Here is a 16,266-nt window from a genome sequence, read left to right on the forward strand (position 1 = left end):
GTGAGCGTCCTCAGTTAAACTGTCCGGATCACACGAAGATGAATATCTGAGATGAAAAGAATCTCGCAACTCCTTTTTTTTTTTTTTTTTTTTTTTTAACAACATTAACCGGCATCTGCTTCGATGTTCACCAAGTGCGTAAAAAAAAAAAAAAAAAAAAAAAATTAAAAGCCGACTTATATATTTATCAGCGCTCCTGTCGGGCGTGGCTGGCTCGTCTGCCGCGGGGAGGAGGAGGAGGAGGAGGAGGAGGAGGAGGTGATGGGTCTGTGGGGGTGAGGCTGAAGCCGGAGTCTGCTCCGGGGCTGCTCGCTGGATGCTCCGTGATGGATGAGGAGTGACAGATCGGGGTTAGCCGCCAGGGGAGCTCCATTTTCTTCAAGAACAGCCGAGGAGGTGAGACGCCTGGACGCTGAGGAGGGGAAAGGGACGAGGAGCAGACACATTTCCAACCCCTCCCTCCCTTCCCTCCCCTCTCTCTCTCTTTCTCTCTGACACTCTCTCTCTCCTCCCGTGCATCACAACCTAGTGGGCTTTACCCGGACTGCACCGCATTGCTGCTGCTGCCTCTGCTGCTGCTGCTGCTGCTGCCAGCCGACCCAGCCCACTAAACTAACGCGCTGACAGAGAAGGAGAGAGAATCTATCTTTTCTTTTTGGATGCATCTGCACAGCAGCTGGACACTGGGCGCCGTGTGCGTGGACATGCAGCCTCTCTCCTCTTCCTCGCTTCTTCCCCTCTGGATCCGCTGTCCTGCTCGGTAATGTCCAGACTTTGGGAGCTGGAGTGACTCGTTATTGGGTTTATTTTGGGGGGGGGAGGTGGAGAGAGGGGGGAGTTTGCTGCATAGCGCACGGGAAGAAGCTGGGATAACCACAAGTTCCAAGTTTTGCAGAGCTCGCACCATGGATGTGGCTGCGTACTTGAAACCGCGGGCTCCCCCCCAACATGGGTGTTGACTGAACGGAGGAGTAAGCCCCGCGCTGCCACGGAGGGGGACCAGGATGCACTTGTGAGGATTAAAAAAAAGAAGAAGGAAAAAAAAGAACCTGCGCTCGATAAATTCCTGGATCATGCAGATTCTGCCGCCGAGGACGTTGTTTGTGTTACTGGCCCACGCTCATGTGCTGTTATCTCTGAGGAGTAATGGAGAAGTGCGGACTAAAGAGGACCCCGCCAGGACTTTCCATGGCTCCTCGCTCCATCCAAATAAAGCCCGGGACCGTGCGCTCTCGCCGGGGTACGCCACAGGTGCGTCCTCGGCGGAGCGCGCGACCTTCCGGGGGACCCTCAACTCCACTCACCCCTGGAAGAGGGTCGCCGCGGAGGAGACGTGGCGGGTCGGACACGGCAAGCGCGACTTCGGCAGGACTGTGACGCCCGTGGAGGATCCCAGCGCTGCCTCGCACTGGGGCCCGACGCGCCACCACAACAAGAGGATAAAGTTGAATGGCACGGGGACGCCAGCAGGTGGACACTACAATGCGGCTAAGCCCTCTTCAATGGGCCGGGGAGACGGAGGAGGGGTGCCCGAGGAGGGCGACAGGCACAAGAGAGGCACAAAAGACGAGCAGAAGAAAGCGTGGAAGAGGGGGAGAAGCCGGCTGAACAAAAGCCCGGCGGCGCCGGCACAGCCTCACGCGTCGCCGCCATGGGAACCCATCCCCAAGCCGGCGGCCCTCACCTCCACCGACATGCCCTTTGACCTCTTCACCAGGAGGCCCGAGTTCTTCACCTTCCGGGAGGACAACCCCTGGGACGCCACTCCGATCACGCCGCCCAGCTCGCAGGATTTCGGGGACGAGATCAAGAACCCGTTCTACCCGGTGACGAGCGAGACCTACGGCGCGTACGCGATCACGTGCGTCTCCGGGGTCATCTTCCTGGTGGGCATCGCGGGCAACATCGCCATCCTGTGCATCGTGTGCCAGAACTACTACATGAAGAGCATCTCCAACTCGCTGCTGGCCAACCTGGCCGTGTGGGATTTCGTGCTCATCTTCTTCTGCCTGCCCATGGTGGTGTTCCACGAGCTGACCAAGTCGTGGCTGCTGGGGGAGTTCACCTGCAAAGTGGTGCCCTACGTGGAGGTAAATGTATTCCGTCTCTCCTTCCCTCTCTCTCCTCCTCCCGCGCGCTCTGAATGTGTCAGGGACGATTACTCGTGGCGGTGTTGAGGCAGTGCTCGCAGGCAGGGCTGACAGATGGTAAACGGGGCTCATCCAGTGTCATTTACATATCATCCAACCTTGTCTGGATGCGATCACACCTCTGCGGTGACAAAAGACATAATCTGGAGCACGTCGGGGCGTGAAAATGAAGTTTCACACTCCTGCAGCCTGAGTCAATGGACTAATAGAGTTGAGGGTTTTTTTTAAATTAAAAAAACAATAGGGTTTCACCTCAGCCAATAACAAGGAGGCTCTGTTAGTCACTTCTGTACACCTGCTTCTGGTGGGAGAGAGCCTCACCGAGCCCTCAAGACATGTAGATAAGACACATGAATACACACCAGGCTGTAAGGTTACACATTGTACTGTTGCTGTCAGCTGATAAAACCACATTACAGGTAATCTATATTCACACACACACACACACACACACACACTCACGCTCAGTCTCTCCCTGTTTTCCCGTTTGTCTTCCACACACCTATGCTCTCGTGTCAGTGGATGGATGCTAGACAGGTTGTTTACACCCAGACGATACCTTCCCCTTTGTGCCCTCGCTGCAATTACACCAGTGTCGCATCCCACCCGCAAGGTCTTTGTATGAATAAAAACAGGGGTTTTCTAGCTCCGGGGGGTCTCGAGCTCGTCTTTGAATGGCCATTGTCACAAGCTGGTTTAAAGGCAGGACAAAGAGGGGAGACAGCGCGCGTGATTTTCAACAGGTTTGTCTTGACCTAAATGCATCTTAAATTACAGCCAGCCCAGCCAGAGTCTGAGTTTCCTCAGCTGAGAACAGGTGACCAGGATCCCTCCAGACTCCACCCTCCAGAGGCTGCAGGGCCTGAGCACAGGCAGGGCTCCCACGTCATGAGGCCATAATAGGAGCTGGTTAACAGTGTGTTATTATCCTCTCACTGGCCCTGTGAGAGGGGGTAAACTTCGATGCACAGATTTGTGTACCTGAAAATCAGTCATCTGATTGCACATGTGATGGCCGGTGTGATGAGGCGCATCATGTTACTCAGTATTTACAGTGAGACAGAGATCATTTAAAGGGGACATTAAATGGGACGTTTCTGCTTTAGAATCCCTAAAAACGACTTGAACTTTGTTGCATATTTTGCGGGGTCGTGTACTTACATTATTCCAAATCTCGTTTCAGCCATCAGAGATCAACACGTTAACGGTGCGTTACACCTGTCGCTCCTTTCGGGAGAAGGAAGTCGGCAAGTGAGATTAAACTTAACGTGAATAAAACTCAAAGACAACCTCGTTATTAAGTCTTAAGAGCAGAATCCGATGTGACTGCGGGTGTTTATTCCTCCAGAAGGCCCGGCTCTGCATCTGCATCCATCTGCATAGCAACAGAAATGACCTATTGAGAGTTACAGACCACCTACTGCTTTTTTTTTTTCCTTGTCTTTTTGAAAGGTGCGGTTAAAGAACGATACCGCTAAATAGTCCCGCAAGGAAACTGATCCCAGCGAAGAAATTGGAGCAATCTCAAAGTCTGATCGCCTTCACCTGAATGTGCAGCACAGCTTCAGTAGCTTCAGGCCTCACATGCATACATTTAATTGCAGCGGTACGACTCTCATTACCGACAAGTAAGAGATTGCTTGCATTTGCACCATCGTCTCTTCTTTTCTCACCGGCCACATGCCGTCTAACACACAAATGGTATCTCATTTCATTTGCAAGCACCTTGCGAGCGCATAAAGTATTAATTACTGGGGGATCGGAGGAAAACGGAGCCCCTCCTCTGTGGTATTGCGTACGCACTCGCCGAGAACCGCCACAGGATATTATTTAATAACTTTAATAACATGCGGCGCGTCGACCGAGTGGCTACTCTGAAAGCAGAGCGTGCGGTTTTGTTTTTTTTTTTTGTGGAGGAGTGACATTCGCTTGTCTCTTTGAATTCATTACTGCATGCGAATATGTGTTCTATATTGCATATCTATCAGGACATGTGCACTGGGCCCTTCAGTGTGTGTGTGTGTGTGTGTGTGTGTGTGTGTGTGTGTCAAAACAGGCCGTGAGTAATGCAGCCTCGGGCTCACTCTCTCTCCCTGTGGAACGTTCAGTGAAACACACACACACACGCACATATGCACACAGATTTCCCCCTATAGAGTGACTTTATTCTTCACTTAACCCAAATTCGGTCACAGCCTAGATCAACATTTGGCCTGAGATGAGGACACACACACTTTCGGTCATACATGCTTGAATCTGCGCCCAACAATCGCGAGGTGGTATGGATAATGTATCGCGGTCCCCCCTGGGCGAGGAGCCTCCCATGGCGCTCCCCTTTAGCAAACCTTGTATTTTATTCAGGGTTTAGCAGAGCGTGGCAGGCACCAAAACCTCAAAGAGAAAGCGATTCTAGGCATGAGATGTGAGTGAAAACACGGCAGGGAAACTGTGAGAATGCTGCACAAAATAGAGATGTGGGTTACAGCCAGCCCGCGTTATTTCAGACACGCTCCCGTTTCATGCCGCTGTCACTGCAGACGACCCCTCCAGGAAGTGATGCGCCGAGCGGCAAATTCAGCCAAAACTAATGGGCAATAATTGGGTTCCTGCACCTGGCAGTTGATTAGGATAAGACATGAAAGTAGGGTAAAATAACAAATAAGCAGCGCGGTAAGCATTTCATAAGCCAGGAGAGGAGTTGGGGGGGGGGATAAATCATTTGTCAAGGTTCGTTCAGAGCTGTGCTGCCGTAAAGCAGTGGCTTTAAAAAGTTTTTTTGTCTCATTACTCCAAAATAAAGAGACGCTGTCGAATCACCAACTGAAAAAGCGCGGGAGAGTAATGTGTGCCTTTTCATGCAGCCGTGCCTTTTATTGGAGGGTGCCTGTCGCCTCGGTTTATTGTTTAGCAGTTTAGCGAGGCAGACTATGAGTAGGATGTGTGTATGTAGTGCAGTATACATCGGGATCAAGCGCGGACTTCCCGTGACGTCACCCATTTTTGGTTTGTGGGCTGCTCCACACCCGTCTCCATCTTGGTTTTTGGAGAGGATATCCTGATTAGATCCAATTTGAAACCCCCGGGGTGCACTATGGAAGCAACTTGTCAATCACAAAGTAGCCACGCTCTGAAGCACACTCCGCTTTATCGTCTGTTTTACTCTAAATGGGGCCATAATTAACCAAATGTGTTGAGGAAGACTTAAAACTAGCGATTGAGACCATAAACTCATTAGGAAATGGTTTACTGAGATAATTAATCAAGTGAGAAGCAGGCTCCCCCTTCTGACCATTAGACAGAATGCAGGTTTATGGCACACAGCTAATGATGGGGATGAATTTGTCCCTCGCGCGCGGCAGCTTAACGACCGCTCCCACTGGCGGACAGAAATGGCCGTGTCCACTGCTTTTCTAAAAACCTGATTTACAGCTAATTGCCAATCTCCATCACGGGACATAAATCCAGTGACTCTCCGAGGACTCGTTCTCCGCTTTGTGGCACATTGGCAATTCCACTAACAGTCCCGCCATATTGTTTGGGGCGCGACGGCTCGTGTTGATGGACGGTGCATGCGTCATAATGCGTTTTCCAATTTCAAACTACAGCACGGCTCTGGCGACAATTATGTCCCCTATCACACAAATGTCACTATTTGAATATATCGAGTCTGTTTGTAATTATACGCTCTGCTCTGCTCTGTTGTATTTGTCCCTGCTGCACCCAACTGTGTGGTGAATCCTTTAGTACGTGTGCCTCGTCTGTGCATCTGGACCCTGCAGCACAATACCCCGTGGTCCCAAAACTGTGGGCTGTCCTTCACTGTCATACAGTCAGCTTCAGACTACTGAAGCCGAGCAAGAAGGAGGCTGAGGGAAGTGAGAGCGCGATAGATTGGGATCGAGGGAGAAAGGAGCCAGAGGTAGACCCATTTATTGTCCTGGAATTGGCGGTAATGGCGGGACATACATCAGCTTGACATGTTCGCAGCTCACTGTTCCAGCTCACGCACGAGCACACGCACACTCGCGAGTAAGTAAGTCTGAATGACAAATTCCGTGTCCGTGTAGCATCTGAGAATACGAGGCCACCCGCTGGACCGGGAGAGCCCGCGTCCAAACACCTTTCGTTGGCGACTTCTCACATCGAGAAAGCCGTTGACTGTCCGTCTAACTACCTTGCCTGTTCACACACACACACACACACACACACACACACTAACACACACAAAGTCAGTAGGGTGTGCTGATCCCCCAGATGGGTGGGATGGCCTTCTCGCCACTGATCACTGCCCTCGGCTGTTCCCCATTTCTCTCTCTCTCTCTTTCTCTCTGCATCAGCTATCTGTGATTAAAAACATGCCTCAGGGGGGAGGACCCACTCACACATTCACTCACACACAGTATGAAAGCATTTGGCCACACACACACACACACACGGACACATTAGTCTTCATACACTGAATGCACACGTACAGTTACAGTATACACACTGTGGCAACACGTGCACGCAGATCATGTACGCACCAGATCTCCTGCCCGACTCGCTTCTCAGCCCCGTCTATTAGGCACGCGAATGATGGTTAATTGGAGGATATGTAAATTATTCAGGGTATATAATTAACGGCTCTACATAATGCATGATGGTGAGTCCACTCAGCCAGCTCTTTGTCCGCGGATGAGCGGATATTGTGGGTTTTTTTGTACAATGAGACAAGACAAGACAACAGCATGAAGCCAAGATTAGGCTTGCAGTTGAGTGCAAATAACTAAACTGATAATTATCCATGTAAATATGAAATATTCATTAGTTGGTTAACATTATGAATTAAGTGTGTTGGGGTGAAAGAATGGGTGATATGTTTCAGATCAACGTGGGTTAGACAAGTGAGCAGAATAATGCATATTTTGCGTTGCCTCCGACGTCACACTCCAGACAGCCGTCAGTGGTCTGGAACTGGACTCCTCCAGCAGTGACTGTGCACAGAGAGCTGAATTAAAGTGTTTTTAATGTCCGGGGGGGAAATCTGCCGCAGGTCAGGATATAATTTGATGGAAGAGAAATTTATCATGCGGAAAAAAAAAAAAAAAAAAAAAAACTGCCTCAGACACGCTGTGAAAGGCCGTAAAGCAGCTAAATAGAGTGGAATACTGCAGTGGATTGTTGTGACCAATTTAATTAAAGAAAGCAGACAGAAAGATGAATATTTGTGAGGGCCTGCCCCATTTATTCTTGAAGTCTATGGATCTCTGTTCCTGGCTGGTAGAATTGTTCCTTTTGTTCATAGAACAGAAGAGAGAAAAGACTGAAAGTTCATTCAGTAGACAGACTCAGCCCAAGGAGCGCTCTGGAGAGATTTCGATCGCATCAATCTTCCTCAGCTGGTTGCCTGGCGACCTCACGGTCACGACAAGACTCCGGAAAGCTGCCAAGAATAGTCTGGCACATAAAAGGCCTTAAAAAAATGCAGCGTTTTGTTTTTTTAAAAAAGATTAGGCAGATTAAACATGTCAATCGGAGAGCTTCAGAGGTGATGGGCAGAGCCAGGCTAGCTGTTCCCCCTTGTTTTCAGTCTCCGTGCTAAGCTAAGCTAACTGGCTGCTCTGGTGTCTGAGTACTGAGTTTCTCACCAAGCTCAACAAAAAAAATAGGTGTTTGAGAATTAGAACAATTCCTTGACAAATAGGCAACTCCACATCTGCTGGAGAAGATCAAGATATGTGACTGAAAGCACCAGAACAGCTACTGAAGGGACCTTGTGGTGAGATTGTTTTCAACGTGAATCCAGCAGGCGAGGTTGAAGGTTCATTCTTGACCTTGAGAAGAGCAGCGTTAGAAAACTATTCTCAACACACAGTCAACTTACTTTATGTTTTTCTAAGCTTTCAACCACATCCTCATGGAGACCAAGCTTCCCCTACCTATATCATTTGATAACTCAGTCAGTCATGCAGCGAGGCGTCCTATCAACTGACAGTGTTGAAACACGACCCGATCTGTGCCTCCAAACCGTGACATGGACACAGACGTGAGGCGTGCGATCTGTTGCGTCCCCGTCAGGGAGGATTCTTCCTCTACCCCCAAGAATATATTTAGCGGTTTGTCTGTCGTAATACATCATAATGCCATTACTCTAAACTCAAATGCACGATTCACAGTTCTGCCCGTGCGCAATAAGACGGACATTTAAATAATTCTGCATGAACGTGGACGTGCACAGGCACACGCGCGCGCGCACAAATGGGTGTGCACGCTCACACAGATCAGGTTTCTGCCTCTCCCGGCAGCACAGCCCAGCTGTGAGACGGATGGTGGCTGTCAGCAGCAGGGTCTCTCTGGTTAGAGTTATGGTCTGCTGCAGCCTGCACTGGGTCACGCACTCAACCTAGAAAGAAGACTGCAGCTGGAGTAACCCTTTGTCTCCCCGGCTTATTACTCTAAGGCCGTGTGTGTGTGTGTGTGTGTGTGTTGTTGTTGTTGTTGTGCGTCCACATCAGCTCATTCATCACCTGATAACACCCATTACCCCTGACAGTGGCTGTAGTCACAGTATGGCTGCACAGGCTGCTCCAGTCCTTGTTAAAACCCAATTAATAACGCAAGGCCTTTGTGCCACCAGCTCGCAGGACCTTTAATCAGGAAGTTAATGGGCCGTTATTAAAAACAGCACCGGGGGAAAATGTCTTTCTCACCTGCTGCGCAGATAGACGGCCAAAGACCTGAAAAACATGTGTTGGAGATGAAAGGCCTTTTTATGTTCCCTTTTTTCTTTTCCCTTTTTTTTCTTGAACCCTTGAAGTCCAAGGTCGAGAAGAAATTTCCGTTTTTCCACTTCATGTCACCTGTGAAGTGGAAAAAATGGTGCTGAGCAACTTCAAAAGACCGCGACGGGTGACTTTTTAGTTGAGGAAAATTGTGATGGTCGATACAAAGCATTTCAAAAAAATAAAACCATAATTAATATGTATAATTCAACAATTTTGGAAAAACAACATTGGCCTTCTTGTTTCAAATTAGAAGAGAGGATCAATACCACTCTCGTGTGTAGGTCTACAGAATAGATGCAGCTACAGGCAGTAGTTGGCTAGCCGAGGTTAGCATAATAGACAAGGGGAAACAGCCTGTCTATGTCCAGATGTTTACGAGGGACGGTGGGTAAAATGCTCTCCCAGGTGCGCACATAAGCCCCAATAGCCATAATTTTAAAAAATGAGATATAATGTGCTAATAAGCTAAGCTAACTGGCTTTTCACTGTGCACACATTCACTATCTTGCAGCGAATTAGCAAAAACGATCAATACCACTCTGTTGTTTATATAGGAACCATACATCTAACGCCAGTAGTCGATTATCATGTCATGGTTGTGCAAGTGACTAAATGACAAGCCCGAATTACCCCAATTCTAAAAAAACAAGATCTGTAAGTGTCATCTAACCATTTTTGCAGTACAGTCGCCTCTGTGGGCCCACCAGATGGCTGAGAATGGCTCTTTTAAAGGGAGTTTCGGGGCAAAGAAAACACAACAAAAAAGACAATACAATCACCTTGTTCAAATATTCATTACTGTTACGGATAAGTATTAAGATTTGAAATAATAATAATTTAGAGGCCCTGAGGCGAGCAGGCCCGTCACCTCGCCGGCAGCTAAAGCGAACATGACGGGGTCGACGCCGCTCTTTCGGAGGAAATGCCATATTAACATTTTTAATCATTCCGGAGATGTCCGGGCTCGTTTCTCTCCTCCCGTCACTTCGGACCCTCTCGAACTCCTCGACGGCTGACTCCCCTCCGCTATTGTCTGCTTCTCCCACTGCCTTTTTCCTCTCTCCTCCATTCTTCTGCCCCTCTTCTCTCGGTCCCTCATTAGCATAACCCCTCTCCCACAAACACACAGCTTCATCGCCCCACCAGGCCTGACTCTTGGACTCTCTCTCTCTCTCTCATCTCCCCTCCAGTACAAAGCTATGCTTGTTCGCCCTGCCCTTGCTCTCCTCCCCGACGAGCTGATCAAAGCTGTGTTTCCCTGCTCCTCCGTGACAGCCTTTAAAGCCGCTCCAGCCCTGTTGTTCGAGCCATGAAATATTCACCATGTGCATGCACCTGTACACGTGTACCGGATGAGCGGTGTGTGTGTGTGTGTGTGTGTGTGTGTGTGTGTGTGTGTGTGTGTGTTTGCATTCAACTAAAGCCATCATACATGGGAAACACAGGTGTGGATGTTTACAGTCAAAGAAGTGGTTCATAAGTCGACCCGGTATGATGTTTCTTTAACTATTTATAAAGGAATAACAACTTTATTTTCTAGGGGATGTAAGGCAAGTCCACAGGGTTCAGACATCTTTAACCATTAAGATAGTCGGGAAAAAATCCTTGAGCCAGCAGCCGTCAAACAAACCCATTGTTCTCCGTTGCCACTGAAATCTATTGCTAACACATAGCGTTATGTGGAGAGGGCGATATAAATAGCAGACAGCAATTTCAGCGGAAGGTATCCACGCCGACGGGCTATTTAGAGAATGAAGTGAGCGCACTGAGTGGCGCGGCCGTATTAGCGACCTGGAGTGGGGATAAGGGAAAAAGCTGTCGGGATTCCGTATCAGCGTGACAGCTCACCAGAGTGATCTTTTCATGGATATTGCACAAAACATCCAGGTCACAATAGCACTTTTTTTTTTTTTAATCTCTATACACTACAAATTGGATTAGATTTTCACTGGATCAAGGGGGTCGCCGGTTTAGAGCGTCATGTGAACCTGAAGAAGTGAAGAATTTATTCGCGTCAGTGAAAGTATTTCTTTAAATGATCACCAGCTTGATTGACACTCCATGGATTGCACACACACAGACCTGTTGTGCTGTTTTTCCTTTCCCTCAGTGTTGCATACTACAATTTCTTGTGCACGTAAAAAAGGTCTTGGAAGTTTAAAAGCTCAATGCCAACAGAAGCTCCTCCCTCCCGCAGAAAGCGCTGCTCCTGAAGTGCCCGACACGCCTCGTCAGTAGACTTTGTGCCATCACGCTACATCACCGCGTAACACATTTGCGTAATTTATGCCTAAATTCTTCGTAGAAGTGAAGCTAACGGAAAGCCAAAATCAGCAGAGATCCGAGTGGAGACGCGCCATGCTGGCTCGGGCATGTGTGAGCTGACCAATCAGAGCAGACTGGGTATTTGGGAGGCGGGGCCTTAAAGAGACAGGAGTTAAAATATTGGAGGAGGAGAGAAAAGTGAGGTGTTCTCCGAGCATTAAAGCATGTTAACCTACTTTACAGTAACACAAAGTAAAATTATGAAACTGGTGAGCTTAATATGTCTCCTTAAGAATAAATATCTTTTTAGTAGTATATTTTTCACCTGTGGACATTGATGAAAATAAGCTTAGCTCAAGTCTGCTGCACGGTTTTGCAAACATCAGTTACTCAGCTGTGAGGTGACAACATCTGCAACGTGCACACCACCTAAAGGATTAATCCATCAAATAAACAGGCTTTAAAAAAAATGACACACTTAAATGACTAATTATTGTGCTGCTTTGGCTTGGATTCAAAACAATTTCCTACAGTTATAATTACAAGATTTGTGGCGTGGCGTCAGGTGATAAACCGTCCTGGTCCAGAGCGCAGTCACATTGATCACAGTTACTGTTCAGTGTGCCGTAGCCCGTCGGTGGTTTGTCTGCCCCACTTACCCCTCGCTGTTTCACATGGTCGCCCTTCATTAGTCTGGTTAGGACATCCATGTGTGTCAGAGGGTCAGTGTGTGTGTGTGTGTGTGTGTGTGTGTGTGTGTGTGTCAGACCTAGATACACAGAGCATCTTGCAGTGTGTGTACATCTATATCTGTCCAGGAGGTATGTGTTTAGAGCACTAAAGCCGTGGCTCACCAGGGCCATCTGGGAAGCTGGCTGTTGTGATTAAATTTGATATGACGAGGGGAGCGGATGGAGAGAAGGAGGGAAGGAGGGGTGTGAGTGAAGAGGAACAGAGGCTGAGGAGGATGGAAAACGAGGCGAGATAACTGAGAGTCAGAGGAAGAAAAGGTAGGCAAGGTGAGGCAGGATGGGAGGATGCTGGTGGGGGGGGCGGATCAGTGGCTGGTCTGGAAGATTTTGTGCTCGAGGCGAAAACTCGGAGGGAACCGGTTCATGTAAGGATAGAACCACGCGCACGCGCACACACGCGTGCACACACTCCAGCTGCAGAGGGATGTTTCACAGGGTGCCCACTCTGCCAAAATGACTGTTAATCCAACAGATGCTTTCACATGCTGAGGAAATTTGTGAGCTCTCTGACAATTTGCAGACCTTTTTTTTTTTACACCGAGAATGTGGAGGTAATTAGCTCATACATGAAGGTTTCGAGTGAAATGTAAATTAGAAAAAACAGTGGAATATTTCAGAACTTTGTTAATTAGTGTGACTGTCATTGAATGGGACGTGTGGAGAGACATTTGAGTGAATGAATGAATGCAGTGTAGACGGCTTTTAATCCACTGTGTGTGTGTGTGTGTGTGTTGGCTCGCTCTATTTCTGTCTGTCTGCAGCTTCTCTTCTCACACACACACACACACGTGCACGTTCGAGGATGCTGTGCGGTGTTAATGGCAGCTTACAGCCTTCCATTGTGCTTCTGTTGCTCCACTGCTTGTAATTACACTCGTGTCAGGTGCACCCAAAGGCCACTGCCATTACTGGGTGTCCTGCTTTTTTTTTTGTATTTACAGTATGTGCCGGTAGCTGACTCGTCAACTGGTGGAGAGGCCCGTGTAATTTGTGTTGTGAGGCAAAGAGAATCTACATGTTTACGTGCACGATGACATTTTCGACGCTGCGAATGATTTTTTCGGTTCATTGTTATGGTTTTATTCATTAAAGACGGAGAACCTGGAGGGAGCTCAACTCAAACTCACGAAGCCGTCACATCAGTGCTACACGCAGCTCAGCCCATCTGTCAGCTCGTGGGAGGCTATTGTTAGCATAGCTCTGAGGCTCACTTTTTTCACCCTGTTATTCTCCCCTGCAGTCATGTGCTGTGTCGCGCACCGAGTCTGAAGATGTAAACAGCATCGCCGAGGCAACCTGATTCACGCGAGCACAATGGCAAGGCCGTGCTTACTCCCGCCGTGTCAAATACAGCAGCTTGTCTCTTGGTCCTACGCTTCACAGTGTGGTGCTGTAGTTACCCCCCCGGTGTCACTTGTTTAAGCGTCCATCTACTGCAGTGGAATACACAAGTGAGAAAGTCAGAGACTTGAGGGAGGATCGGGTGGTTAGTTGTGTAACTGTTACTGACCAAGAGTCAAGAGTAATTTGTTTGTAGTTTGGGTAACATGAGTAAGTTAACATCTGTTGGAATATTACATACATGATGTGACGTACCTTACGTAATGAGTTAGGTCTCCTAAGTACCAAAGAATGATGTTTTCCTAACTGGAACCACATTTTTTTTTTTTTTGCCTGATCCTAGCCAACTTTTTATTTTATTTTTGAGAAAATCTAACAAAGTCCTTTATTTTCCCTAAACCTAGTCAAACTGTGACCATGACATATTAACATGATTTTCTCTTCATCTGTCTCCTTCAGGTGGCCTCCCTCGGCGTGACCACCTTCACCCTGTGCGCTCTGTGCATCGACCGTTTCCGTGCGGCCACCAACGTCCAGATGTACTACGAGATGATTGAGAACTGCACCTCCACCACCGCTAAGCTGGCTGTCATCTGGATCGGTGCTCTCCTGCTGGCCCTGCCGGAGCTCCTCATCAGACAGCTGGTGACGGAAGACACGGGAATCCCAGACGAGCCCCCTGTCGAGCGCTGCATCATCAGGATATCCACCTCGCTCCCCGACATGCTCTACGTGCTGGGCTTGACCTACGAGGGCGCCCGGCTGTGGTGGTGCTTCGGCTGCTACTTCTGCCTCCCAACCCTCTTCACCATTGGGTGCTCGTTGGTAACGGCGCGGAAGATCCGGCGCGCGGAGCAGGCCAGCGTGCGCAGCAACAAGAAGCAGATCCGGCTGGAGAGCCAGATGAACTGCACCGTTGTGGCGCTGGCAATCGTCTACGGCGCCTGCGTGGTGCCCGAGAACATCTGCAACATCGTTTCGGCGTACATGGCGGCGGGCGTTCCCGAGCACACCATGTCCGTCCTCCATCTTCTCTCCCAGCTGCTGCTCTTCTGCCGGGCCGCCGTGACGCCGGCGCTGCTGCTCCTCCTGTGTCGCCCCCTGGGGAGGGCCTTCCTGGACTGCTGCTGCTGCTGCTGCTGCTGTAACCACGCGCCCTCTTCGGCCACGGCCAGTGACGATAACGAACACGAGTGCACCACCGAGCTGGAGCTGTCGCCGTTCAGCACCATCCGCAGGGAGCTAAGTAACTACACACCTGCAGGGTCCAACTGCTAAACAGACCCATCAGGGAGGGGGATTTCAGTAGCCCGCTCAGCCTTTGGCTTGTTTTCTCAGACTCGGCTAGGAGAGATTTGCCTTACCTGGTCTAGTTACATTTTCAATGGGGGCATGGATAAAATTGGACAATGAATAATCACATTCAGCCAATGCCCCACATCCCCCGACCTTCACTTCTTACAACAGTAACGTACATTTACAGTAACGGTGTAACACTTCTTTTCCAGGAGATCTAACAAAAAAGCCACATCGTCTCGTCACTCATGCCCTGGGGTGCTCTAAAAACAGGGTCAGTACATATTTTTAGCAATCCTGCCTGAAACCTTTAAAACTAACAAACCTCCCTGCTGTAGACCTTGTATGCCTAAATATCTTTGGACAGTTGGTCTCTTAACCTGTCTGATGTCTGGTTCCTCACAGGAGGTCTGAATCAGGTTAACTTGTTCCGAAGCAGCGAAAAAAAGAAAAAAAAAAAAAGAAAAAAACTGCTGCGTCCCCCGCGGGCCTTGTGCGGATCATGACAGGGACGGGGGAATAGTACACTGTACAATGTAGATAGGGAAATGATTGTACAGAATATGTCACAATAGGTTCGGTTTGTGATGATAAATGTATTTGGCCACTGTAAAATGATATTTATGTATGGGACACTCCGTGCTGTATAATCAGTGCTGATCACCTTCTAAACGTGTCACCGGCGAAATGACGGGGAGTAATTAATCACAGAGTGCAACCTTGTATAATAACTCCAGCTAAACATACGGGCTGACACTGCCTATAGAAAAACAGGACGACAACAGCTGTACATGTACAGTTCATTTAATGCTGCACACACGGGAACAAGGCTCGTCGTAATTAAAACAACGCAGGGGCGTCTCCGCATGAGGGGAATGGAAAAAAAAAGAAGAAACAGAGAGGGAGAGCGCATTGAAGAATCCAAATGTACACATTTACACTGTATATTGAAAAATATCCTGTTGACTCAAACGTAGCTGGGCTGGTCTCAGAGACACACAAACACAGAGGACGTGAGTGGAATTTAAAAAAAGGGTTTCGGAACGGACTAATTGAAATCTAATTGCCGTTGAATGGAGTGGAATGCAATCGAGTTAAACGCCACAGATTCAATTGAACAGAGTGAATATGAAAAGAGGGGGAAAGCAATGGAACACAACACCGCGGAGTACAACGGAAAGGGGTGGACTCGGCGTGGACTGGACTGAAAACGAATATCTGCACTACACTGTTGTATCATGTTACGCCTTACACTTCGGGCTGTATATATATATACTGTACACTTTCTTCGGTGCTCTTATGATGAATGCGCTGTAAACAACAAATCCATCGGTTTGACTTGGAAGCGCAAGTAATTGAGCTGCGCACTTTGGTTTTGGTCAAGAAGACAGATCACAGTTATCTGCGACTCTGGAAGACTTGAAAAATAATACGTTTGGAGAATAAAGAAAATCAATGCGGGGATTCTCCGAGCTGCCGCTGACAGAGTTTACACAGGTCACCTGAAGCTCTGAGCGTAAATACTGCCTTTTGTTGAGAGTGACTGCTCGACTGCAAGCTCAAGTGTGGTAGCACTTAATTCTACAGTAAAGTAATCACTCAGTGTTTTCTAGGTCACTGGTAAATACTAATAAATGACAAAGCTATAGACTTGTAATTAACATTGTAGATACTTTAATAGATGCAATATTGAGCTGA

At 48.4% G+C, this 16,266-nt stretch overlaps 1 protein-coding gene across 2 annotated transcripts in view; it reads left to right on the forward strand.

Annotated features, from left to right (window-relative positions):
* Positions 1 to 298: 298 nt before the first annotated feature.
* Positions 299 to 16,266, forward strand: part of gpr37b (G protein-coupled receptor 37b) — a 38,755-nt gene continuing 22,787 nt past the window's right edge. Inside the window, exons 1-2 of one of the 2 annotated variants that reach the window (XM_037122416.1) lie at positions 299 to 2,090; positions 13,732 to 14,518. In XM_037122416.1, coding sequence (XP_036978311.1) covers positions 1,074 to 2,090; positions 13,732 to 14,518 — 1,804 coding nt within the window. In that variant the 5' untranslated portion in view covers positions 299 to 1,073. Of the gene's footprint in view, positions 2,091 to 13,731; positions 16,239 to 16,266 lie in introns of those variants that run through there. The other variant, XM_037122417.1, reaches the window with a different exon arrangement.

This window comes from Acanthopagrus latus, chromosome 14, assembly GCF_904848185.1.
Source record: "Acanthopagrus latus isolate v.2019 chromosome 14, fAcaLat1.1, whole genome shotgun sequence".
Classification (NCBI taxonomy): domain Eukaryota; kingdom Metazoa; phylum Chordata; class Actinopteri; order Spariformes; family Sparidae; genus Acanthopagrus; species Acanthopagrus latus.